Here is a 12,133-nt window from a genome sequence, read left to right as displayed (position 1 = left end):
GCACGCTCTCAATTTAAGGTTTTCTTTCAGGCACTCCCTACGATCCACTACATACCATCCAAGATACCACCATTCCATGAGCTAATCTTGGACTAAGCACACAATTTCAAAACGTACAGGTGTGCACACTTCACGCATTTTCACGACTACTCTATCACCAACGCCAGGGCCTTGTATTTTGTACATATCACAATTAGAGTTTGCTTGAATCAAGACTTTTGCAGTTACAATATGTTTTTTGCCTCTTTCTCCAAACCTACAAATCAAGCATCTTACTTAAACCTCCTATGCTGTCACACCGCTTTATGTCTCCAAGGTCAACCACACACTATCAGTCCTAATCCACTACTCCACGTCTAAACCTTCCATTAGGATGGAGATACATCATAGCTTCCTTTGCTGGTCTTTCTGTCACAAAGTGCTGCATCAGCACCTTCAAGCTCTTACACCCCAGTTTACATCACTAAGTGATGGGGCAACGGCTAATCCTCAGCACAGTTATATATATACCTCAATCAGAGTAAAAGCTCCTTACAAGCTTTCAGTACCCATGCTGTATTTAACTTGCATAAAGTGTGTTTTCTTTGAATCCTCTTTTTGCCCTCTTTTACAGGCCTACTCGTACGTTGGTTTCGGCACACCTCAACCAACTTTGCTTCTCTTTCTACATTCCATTACGTATTAGATAAATTCCGAGCACAAGTTGGAAGGCCATTTGGCCTGAATTTGTGGGAGGAGTTATGATCCTATATAAATCCTACCCCCCTACTTACCTTTGTCGTGCAAGCTGTTTGTCCCCACCCACCTACACCCATTTATATTAACAATTCACCTTTGTGGGCCCTCTTTTACAGGCCTACTCGCACGTTGGTTTCGGTACACCGACCTCAACCAACTTTGCTTCTCCTTCTACATTCCATATTAGATAAATTCCGAGCACAAATGTATGTAGTTTTGGTCCATGGAAGCTATGGGGTAATTACTTTCTTTCGTGTCAAACAATATTCAGATGTTTTGCAAAAACAGAGGTATTCCCCAGCACCCACAACTAATTCTCTGAGGTCAGAATTAGATGATCTTTTTCGAAGATAGGATGAACAAGATTATCTTTTCTCACCTTTGGATTCTCCCAGACACTAGGATTTCGGTGGATGGCATAAATATTCAGGGCAACCAATGTCCCTGTTAAGAAACTACATAATTAGTATAGAACATACATTCATAAAAAAACTTATATCCAATATTTAGAACGAGAAAAAAAAAATATATGAACATGAATATATACACTATGCGAGAAAAGCAGTTTACTCCCTATGCATTTTGAAAAGTTTGACCTCTGAATATTGCTCAGACTGGAAGAGGAGCTTGGAATGAGAATCCTTAAAGCTTCATAGCCACCTGGAAGCTTATAGCAAAGCTCAGTTACCTGCTGGGACAGAACGTCCATCAAAGAATTTGACCTCCTTCCTTAAAAAGCGGGATACTCCAGGCACTGGGGGGTACAAACGAAGGCACTCTTTGATGCACATTGTGGTGTAGGGGATTTTACCCAAATCCTCCCTGAAAAACAAAGAGTGATATAGGGACTGGTAAAATAATAATATAGGCTACACAACATTCCTCCATACACGTCTCACCGTGCACCAAACATTCCACATGTAAAAACAAGCTACCCTTGACAAACCATCAACTTTTAGAATCTGGAATTTGAAGAGAACCTTCAGTGTCCATTCTTAATTATATTAGGGGAACTTTTATGGGAAAATTATGAGTGATAGTTGGAATTATGGAGAAGGAACGTTTAATATAAACTTTTTATAACCAGTGTTTGCATGGCCATTATATTTGAAAACGATAAAAAAGGATCATTCGGCAAATAAGTTAATGATGTAGACATTGTTCAGCTAAACAATGTCGAAATGTATAATGTCTATCAAGCTTGAGAATTTTTTTTACAGTTTGGCTATTATGATCTTACATTGGAAAATCCCTTTGAATTCATTTTTAAGACTCTTTACTCTTTTCTGTTCCCATGGTACCCCATGCTACATATAAGAAATATGCAATTAGTTTTTTCAGAATTTCTGATATACTAACCATCTAATATCCTTACATTTAGCTTCAGAACCTTCTGAAAAGCTGATCCTTCCCTTCTCCCTCTCCCCCCTGCCCCCCCCCCCCTCCCCCAGTAAAAACATGGTGTTTTCTCCAGAGAACATGATAAAAGATAGAATGGACACTTACTAAAATTAGAGTTTAGTGAGTGCATCCCAAACAAACAATAAATAAAAGAAAGTTATTTTTCGGTCACGTGGCAATTTCTTAGAGTTTGGGATTTTGGATGAAATGTCAACCACCACAAGAAAGTATATTGTATATTTTAGTAAGTAGTAGTAAATCTCACCACTCCATGTATTGTCGATCTCCTAAGACCTCTCTGATCTCTTCCCAGCATTTTTCTTGATGCTCGGGGTATTTGGCCATACAATACAGGATCCAGGATATTCCGCTGGCTGTTGTATCGTGTCCTTCAAACATAAAGGTGTCCACTTCAGCTCGCAGGTCTTCATTGGATAAACCTTTACCATTCTCATCCTAGAAAGCATTTAACCTTCATAACATTTCTCATTTCCAAGTATTAAAGCAGTTACATAAAGAATCACATAGGGGTTTAACAAATAGTAATTTATTCGCTAACCCAGTGATTGTGAATAGCCAGAATAGAAAATTGCCAAATTCTAGAAACACCCTTACACGTCCAACACCAAAGGGTTTAAGTCAAATATGAAATGCCGCACATACAGACTTCAGGTTTCATGACTACACACAAAAAAAACAAAAAATCACTGAAGTGGTCAGGGTGATTGGAGTAACCCTTCAACAAATCAGGATAGTAGTATTGGAAAGGCCAGAGTAGAAGAGAAATTCTACAATTCATAGCTACATGGAATCAAATATTAAAGTGATGGCAGCTATTTCAAGTTAGAGCAGATTTCATAAGAATTTTTAAAATCAACATTTATGAGATTTTTAAAAAAAGACTTCTAAAGTCACCCATGGTCCTTTATTTGTATTCATGCAATGTAAAACACTGGATTTTACATTTTTTTTTTTTTTTTTTTTTAAAGGCAACATTTACATTGAGGGTTAAATCCACCTCTTGTGGCTGTCATACGAATAGCCGCGAGAGCAGCATCTGCAGCACTAAGTAAAAACCTCTCACGTGATGTAGATGCCATCATGAAGAGCATTTATTTAATGTTGGTCTATGTGGAAGGTTGTGTGTGCACTCACCGCACATGTCCCCCAAAGCTTCTCTAAGAGGAGCATTGGATTTGGCCAATGTGGAGAGCAAAGCAGTGCCAAGGGAGCCTCAGTAAGTAAAATAATTAACACAAATGGAGGGAGGAGAACTTGTATTTTACTAGGAACCATGATACTAAAGCATTAGGAACACAGGCTTGTTTACCTAACACTCTAGTGTTCCTTTAATTGGACTATGACTTGTAGAGGTCTAAAAACATGAAGTAAAAAAATTGAACCTAAAATAGGAAAAAATCTTTAACGCATTACTTTTTCCAGCTTGCCAATTTTTGACTCCCTTGTCAATTTGAAACATTGTTACTAAACCCCACATGATGCAAAGGTTTATTTAAAAACAAACAAACGAAAACACAAACAGTATCATTATGTGATCACAGACCGTGGCAAACAAGAGAATATCCAAAAAATCCAAATGTCTTTTCTCCTTTATTTTTTCCATTTCTTTTTCATTTTTTATGGATTCTTTTCGTTCTTGTATCACCTTATCTAGTTATCGAGTTATAAAATGAAAGGTTGGGTTAGTTATCATGTAAAATATTAATTTATTAACCTGGCTGACTGTTTTTCATCTTTTCAAAAAGCATTCAAAGTTCGTAAAGTTAAATATAAATATAAGACATGACTTTGCTGGACTGTAATTCACCATCGCCCCTTTCACTCTGTTTTTTAGCATAGCACTAAGCTGTGAACTTTTTCATGGAATTCTGATTTTGCATGAAATATACTTGCTGTGCAAAATAATAATGGTTATGGCCACATTAACCCTGTAAGGGGCTCGGCCGAACAATGAGGGTCCCACTATGTGCTCATTTGGTGGGGGGCAGGAAGTAGGTGGATGGAGAAAGGGACATGAGTTTTTAGAAAGGCTTTTGGTTGAAAGAGCATCATGGGGAATACAGTCCATAAGCACCTGGAGAGCTAATGTTACCCGTTCGTGGACTGTATACGTCACAATGCTTAGCCAGTCAAAAGCCTAACCTGAGTGTTTATGTTCGGGCCTGACCTCCAAGCCTTCTGTTATCAGCCCTGATTATGGATTTGGCCTTTTTCCCATATTGTTTTACATTGTGTATCTGTATCTGTGCACAATGAATTCATGTTTGTTTATTGCACTCATTCTTTATTCCATAGGTCTGCCTCCCAATCGTCTTGACATGACAGTCCCGTCCCGAAATTCAGGTCCTACTCAGCCGTTCTGCCATAGTTCCCTGGTGTCCCGCTTTTGAGGACATCAGGGAACGTTCCCTAACAATCATACCACGAGCGCATCAATAGACACATTCAAGCAAGGATTAGAGCACTAGTACCCTGAAACAGTGCTCCTTGCATGTCCTGCACTCAGTTGGCTGGACTGAATGATTGACAGGCAGTCAGATGCACTCACATCAAGCTGTCCTGTCATTATCTTGACCTGACCCACCCCCTTACTAAGCGGATGCGCTCCTTCGGGGAGGAGTCTTGACACTACCACTTCACTGGCTCCACCCCTTTTACTCCCCTCGCACTGGGATGCACTGAATGCATCCGGCAAGATGCAGGTTTGCAAATGAGTCACTTGCATTTTGCAAGTAAATTGATCATTTGAAGAACTATTCGCCTGCTGGCAGTGCTAGGACCCAGCAGGCACATAGTTAAATGATCCTCAGCAGCACAAGGGTTAATTATGTGGCAACTGGCCAGTGACTGCTAGTCAATTGCCACATTAGAGTAAATAAAAACCCTACCCAATAAAACGGCCATGTCTATTAAAATATCTAGTCCCCTGTTTGTTGGGATCACTGGTGGATTGTGAATACCTGTATGGCGATGTGTTATAGCACAGGCTCTCCGAAATCGATATCCGTGGGGACTCAGATGGAAGATGAGATTGCTGTGATATGGAAAGAATAGGAATCTGAAGTCCACTATGGCGGAGATATCATACACTGCCTTGACGTACACATTGTCCCTGCAGAACAGAAGACAGACATTGACAAAGCACAGTGTGGGAAAAGGGGGAAGACTTCCTCATAGATTAAGTTTGTTTGAGCAGAACCCTCTTAAATTTCCTTTTTTTTTTTTTTTAATTCTTTATTTTTGTGGTCAGCTTAACATTTGAGCATATCACAACTGTAAGGTGAAGATATCAATGCTTACATGAGTGGTACAACAATCACTCCACAAGTATAGTAACAACCTGTTTTTTTTTTTACATATATTAACTTTGAAACCCTGCATGTCAGTAGTCAATATCTATAACAGTGAATCAGGGGGACAGGTACAAGGCTTTGTGTGCCTGCAGCTTGGCAAAGCAATGTGCCGACTGCGAGTTGAGCATATGGCACCTATATGCGTTCGATTTCTGCATATAAGCTACTCGTAACTGTGGCCGGTTCCGGCCATGAGGGTATGAAGTAAAGGCTCAGAGCTGAGGCTGAACGTGTGATGGAACATATACTGCAAGAAAGGGGCAATTAGGCACGTTCAGTCTGGCTTATGGGGGGGTTAACAACTGGGTAGTATGCAAGTCATATGCTTACGGAGCCAGAGTGCTAGGGAGACTTAAAGTCCAACACAGAATTATGAAAAAGTAAATAATGCGTTTAACAGTATGTCAGCCACCCTTGGCGTCAGGTATGAGAGTCAGTAGCCTCCGGTGCTGCCCGTCTGGGCACAAAGGGAGTAATTCTCTCCACAGTCCAGGGTGATTATGCAGTCTTCTTCACGGTCCCCGTCGGTAGACCCAAGGAATGGAGGAACGTCGTTGCCTCTGAAGTGTGTGTCAGGAGATGCGTCTGGTCGTTCTTGTCCGCCAATCGGTGCAGGCCCCACTTGTATGGGATGGAGTGTTCTCTCAGTAGTTGCGTAACTGGTCGGAGCGCCCTCCTCCAGGTGAGGGTACCTCTAGAAAAGTCTCTGTAAAAGACTAGGTGTGCTCCCTCGAAGGGTATTGTGGGAGAGCTTTTAACTGCGCCCATGAGGGCCCCTCGGTCGGAGTCCTTTGCTAACTTCAGCAATACATCCATAGTTGCATCTTTGGGTGCTTTGGGAGACAGAAGCAGGTATCCACCACGAGCCGTTTTGACTGTTTTGGCGGCAGGAGTGTGGAAATAAGCCTCCTGCAGTAATGGGGTAATTCAGCATTTAAGATGGTGTCGGGGACGCCACGTATTCTCACATTGCGTGCTTTAGCCCTGTCTTCCATGCTAGCCAGTTGTGCTGTGAAGTCGTCACATCTCTTCTGTAGTGAACTAAGAGCAGCATCTGTGGCAGATTGTGCCAGTTTGGTGCCTCCCATGTCTCCTTCCACTGCGTCCACTCTGCTAGTAAAGTGTTATGACTTCTTCCCGAACTAGGGCCATATCTGCCTGGAACATGGCTTTTATGTCTTGCCTCAGCGCTTGTATGTCTGCTTTAGTAGAGGGTGCAGAATCACCCTCCTCCAGAGGTGCCTGGGATACAGAGCGTACCTGGGATGGGACAGGAGGAAGATCCTGGAGGCTGTCATCGTCCGACGAAGCAGAGAAGTAGGCCCCAGCCGGCGCCATCTTGGAAGGATCTGGCCACGCGGTCGGGTGCATGTACGCACCAATGTTTTTGGAACTGGAGCCCAGATCCGCCTGGTGCTTTTAATTTTTTTTCCCCATGGGTTAAGAAGTCCAGGGAGCCCCACCGGACCCTTGTGGGTAATTAATTGGCTGCAAAAAGTCTTGTTAGTCGGGGCCAGCTCATGGAGCTGCACAGTAACGCGTCCTGCTCGATCGGGCACTGGCTCCGCCCCCCTTAATTTCCTGTTTTTTTTATGTCAATTACTTGTTGTCAAATATCTCCCTTCTATAATAGTAAAGTGCTTGCTGTATAAATTATAAATAACTTGTTCCAACTGATTTAGGTATTTAACAAATTCTACTAGGAAGCACTTCCAGGAATACCTTAGAGACAGGAGAACCCAATTTGGAGGTGAAATCTCACCTACTTCGTGATCTTTACAAAAGCAACAGATTTCATAGCTCTTTATAAAATGCTGTACCTGCTTAAAGGATTCATCCTCTGAGACCAGGTTCATTTCTAAAATTATACATCCATGTCAACTTAAATAGGTCATTTTATTCCCCAGAGCATCTAATCAAAATCTCTCCTAATATCCACCTGTTTTTCTGGCAGTTGCTATGGCAGCTAAAAGCACATTTCAAAATACTGTCCAGTGTCATCAAGCTGACGCGCTGAAAAAGTTCCACTCGGCTCGTTTTCATGATTAGCTTGTCCCAAATATCCTAGGGAAATAATAAGAAAAGTTTTAGATCACCATGTAAAATAATGCTGGCCATCTCTTTCAAAAAGCACAATTGTCGTCTAATACATAAAAAGCAATACCGAAAGTAAGGCTTTGGGAAGCAAACAGTTTGCTCTTTCTATAGAACCTGTTCAGAGGCGTATTTCATGCAAATCGATGGAGAAACTGGATAATCTGCAAACTAAGATTTATATCAACAATACGAATTAACCCCTATCAGAACTGCAAAGGAACAGCCTTTTTATCAGTAGATGGATATTCAGGGAGAGCAGAATTTACACCTAAAAGAGGGTCAATCATAACTGAATACAGAGTAATGGACTTGCTGCTGTGTCAGTCCAGTCCCGAGGTGATGTTACAGATACGTGAGGAATGCCCATTCTATCTAGCAGGGAATTAAAGCCACATGGTTACATCTGATTGAGCGGTAGAGTTGATGTCCCTGCTGCCGGTGAAGTTGGGCAGGAAGCCAAGTAGGAAGGGCGTGTGTATATATAATGCCAAGTGTAATTTAGGTGATCACATCCATCACTCTATTGCATTAAATTATAAAAATGTTAAAATAAAAAAATAAAAACAGTAGGACTGAAAAGGTCTGACTCATTTAATATTATGAGTTATGTTTTGGTTTTTTTACTTTCTGTACACAGATCTATTGCCACGCCAACCACTTACCAGCATGACTACCGTAGAATCAGACATCAGTTTAGTGTATGGTTTAAGCACATCATAATGAAAGCCAGGGGTAAGCAGGCGACGGTGCTGAAACCACTTCTGTCCATCCAAAATCAAAAGACCTTTCCCTAAATAACAGAATCATCAATGCAATGGGTCAGAACCAAAAGATCAGCAAAATATACCAGTTGTAGAATTCTACATGAATACAGGGACAGGAAAGTTAGCATCTTTACTGTGTGCTTTTCTCAGTTCAGTGATAACCTTCTATAAAAATTCCCAAAAATTGTACCACACATGAAGAGACAAATTGGATTTCAGGTGACACCTCACTGGTCACTGCCGATTGACATTGCATAGTGTCTAGTCCAGGGGTCCTCAAACTCCGGCTCCCCAGATGTTGCTGAACTACAACTCCCTCGATTCTTTGAATTACATGAATAGCCAGATAATCATGGGAGTTGTAGTTCAGCAACATCTTGGGGGCTGGAGTTTGAGGACCCCTGGTCTAGTCTCTACTCTATAATTATTTCTAAAACCGAATTCAATATTTTTTTTCAGAATCCAAATAGACCACATTCATTGCAACAACCTGATCTTCAAGCAAGGCAGTAAGGTAAATTTGACATGATCTGTCCTCAGGGCAGTTAGGATAAAAAAAAGAAACCTGTGGTTTGAGCTAAGAAAATATTTTTGCACTCTGCCCCAGTGAAATTGGCCCCGGATAGATTCATGCATACAAAATGCACTCAAAAGTTACACACAACTCTGAAGACACACATATACACAGTCACAGGTATAAAACATAGACATATACAAACACACAGTCATACACTCAAGGAAACATGCAAAAACAAAATGCAAGCATTCAGGCACACACACTGGTAAGTTCACATTCTCCCAGTCATTCATCAGGTGAACACACATACATAGCAGGACATACACACAGGATTATAGACAGATACAATAAATTGTGGGGGGAGTAGTGGGTTTTTCCTTTTCATTGGGAAAGAGACAGTTGTAGTCCCTCTAGCTCCCCTGCACGGAGTGAACAGTGTGGCATCTGGGGATACTGTCCTGTTTCCCTTGCCCATAGCACTCCCCATCACATATCCTAGTACCTTAATGGCAGGTGTAAGGAAACCAAGTGTATTTGAACCTCCTTCGGTAGTTTCCTCCCGAACCGCCAGAGCCTAGTGTATATAGCTCTCCGTTCGGTAGTTGAAGTAGACGAAATCCATACGAAATACAAATAGCTTTACAAGATAATTCCCTTAGTAAAGCATACGAATCCCCAAACATCAGCCGAAGTCAAGAAGAAGGGTACAAAATGAACTGGCTTTAATTAACACACACAGGCTTTTATGCAAGTCCCCATGCAAGGGGACATCCCACAGGGAGGGACAAAGTATAACCAATCACGTACAGTAAAATCATAAAACACAGCCAGCACAAACATACAATTCCCTCCCCTAGCCCTGGAGATAATCAAGTCTGATAAAGTAATAACGATTATCTCTAGGTAGAAAAATCAAAAAGTTTCCCCAATATCTGAAACACCCCTTTATACATGAGTTATCCCCACAAATCAGTTCAGGGGTTCTCAAAAACTAAGGAAGTCCTCTGTGACTGGTTCACCGTGGGTGGGTGGGCTGCCCAAAATAGTTCCACGAGTTTGGGTGGTTTTGACGGTCAATTCAATAAAAGGAGAAAAATGAATAAAAGTACCGAAGGGATTCCCCTGGCTCCTAGCAGCGATTGTTCCCCTCATTCGTAGGCACAACCGTATCGAATAGCGCTCTTCCAGCTAATCGGTAAATATAGATCCAGCGTTCGTGTGTTTGAGACCGGTGTTAGGGAAGTAGAGTGTCTGATTTTAGTTCCAGACACTCGACGACCAAGTCCCGCTGCCTTTGTTAGTCTGAAAAAAGATGGCCGCGGTTTTCTCAGCCACGTGGCGTTCGGTAGTACGAACGCTGGCCGCACACGTAGAGGGTTTAATTGAAGCAGGCTTTGAAGTTAAATGAGCCAAGGGGTGGTCTTTGTTCAGTAGTTCCATCTACCGAATGGAAAATGAAGAAATAACAAATAAAAAGGGTAATGTCTTCACAGCAGGTAACAAGGAGATTTTTTTTTTACATTTATTTTCTTAGCAGCTGCTCCTATCTGCAGAAACATTGAAGATAATCACTTTCTCCAGAATAATTTCCTTCACTCCATACTCTAATTCCCACGTGGCCCTGACTTCCTGTGATATTGCAACCCTAAGGAGTAGTGAGTGGATGCTGAACTATGTGCCACCGGCTGGATTTTCTAACTGTTGCTGGCCCGGCGGCCATTTTACAAAAGTCTCTCACTGAATTAGCGATATAGGGAGAGGAGGCAATGACCCACTGATCCTGCATCCTTGAGGGTCTCCCTAGTAGTGACAGTGATGAATGAGGCTGGGCTTTGCTGGACGGCCTCAGAACTTTCAGAATTAGTCTACCAGGGGCATACCTGGGTCATTTGCTCCCCCAACACAATTTAAATTGTAAAAAAAAAAACAAACAAAAAAAAAAAAATTCATTTAGCACTGTGTTTGTATTTTTTAATGTATTTAGCACTGAGCAGTGTTTGAATGAAAGCATGTTTTTGTATGGAGTATATGTACTGGTGTGTTTGCACGTATTGGCATTTAAATGCAAGCGTGCATTTTTCTGTAATGGTGGTGTGTTCTTATGTAGTGTTGGCATTTAGATGCAGGGTTGAATTTGTGTGTAGTGCAGGCAAAATGCTGAGATGTATGCACATATACGCATGCAGTTACATAGAAACAGTCATACACAGATACATGTATACCTGCGGCAACGTTCTCACGGATCACGAGAACAGAGGACCTGCTACTGTATGGTTTCACATTGTTTTAAAGTGTGGAGACTCTTTTGAAGCGGTCCAGTCCCTTCCCATAAGACACAAGGGCAGAAAAATGCCACCCATATGAAAGTGCACCCGGGCACCCCCTCAGACAGCGCTACCACAGAGTTCTGTGAATGGACTGCCCTGAGTGGGGCCAGCTGAAAGGTTGTCAGTCTTGCGTGCATTCAACGCATGTTGATATGGCCCTTTAGAGTGTCCCCATCCCATTTCAGGGCACGATTGCCCATTTTGGGTGGTGCCAGTGACATGTCCCTTTGCACCCCAATCCTGAGTTCATACTGCCCAATGTTAGGAGATCTTTAGTAAGCTCAAAGATTTGTAATTTTTTCATCTTGTTTTTAATTACCGTATATACTCGAGTATAAGCCGACCCGAATATAAGCCGAGGCCCCTAATTTTATCCCAAAAAACTGGGAAAACTTATTGACTCGAGTATAAGACTAGGGTGGGAAATGCAGCAGCTACTGGTAAATTTCTAAATAAAATTAGATCCTAAAAAAAATATATTAATTGAATATTTATTTACAGTGTGTGTATAATGAATGCAGTGTGTGCGTATGTGTGTGTGCATGAATGCAGTGTGTGTGTGCATGAATGCAGTGTGTGTGTGCATGAATGCAGTGTGTGTGCATGAATGCAGTGTGTGTGCATGAATGCAGTGTGTGTGTGCATGAATGCAGTGTGTGTGAATGCAGTGTGTGTGTGTGTGAATGCAGTGTGTGTGTGTGTGAATGCAGTGTGTGTGTGTATGAATGCAGTGTGTGTGTGTGTATGAATGCAGTGTGTGAATGCAGTGTGTGCAGGGCCGGTGCAAGGATATTTGCCGCCGTAGGCAAAAAAAAGGTTGCCGCCCCCTCCCCCCCCCCATATGTCCTGACTTCCCCTCCTCCTCCCTCAGTGGTCCTTACCTCCCCACCCCCGTGTTCCTTCACCCCCCACCAG

General features: G+C 42.0%; 1 protein-coding gene across 2 annotated transcripts in view; it reads right to left on the bottom strand.

Moving 5' to 3' along the window:
• LOC134568995 (cytochrome P450 4B1-like) overlaps positions 1–12,133 on the bottom strand; it is a 44,237-nt gene that overhangs the window by 18,684 nt on the left and 13,420 nt on the right. For both annotated transcript variants that reach the window (XM_063427768.1, XM_063427769.1), the window contains 7 exons: positions 8,273–8,400; positions 7,453–7,577; positions 5,121–5,272; positions 3,704–3,810; positions 2,405–2,595; positions 1,427–1,560; positions 1,118–1,182 (listed from right to left, as the gene is read on the bottom strand). In XM_063427768.1, the coding sequence (XP_063283838.1) occupies positions 1,118–1,182; positions 1,427–1,560; positions 2,405–2,595; positions 3,704–3,810; positions 5,121–5,272; positions 7,453–7,577; positions 8,273–8,400 (902 nt within the window). The remainder of the gene's footprint in view (positions 1–1,117; positions 1,183–1,426; positions 1,561–2,404; positions 2,596–3,703; positions 3,811–5,120; positions 5,273–7,452; positions 7,578–8,272; positions 8,401–12,133) is intronic.

This window comes from Pelobates fuscus, chromosome 7, assembly GCF_036172605.1.
Source record: "Pelobates fuscus isolate aPelFus1 chromosome 7, aPelFus1.pri, whole genome shotgun sequence".
Lineage (NCBI taxonomy): Eukaryota > Metazoa > Chordata > Amphibia > Anura > Pelobatidae > Pelobates > Pelobates fuscus.
The sequence above is the reverse complement of the archived record's forward strand: the minus strand, read 5'-3'. Positions and strand labels throughout refer to the sequence as shown.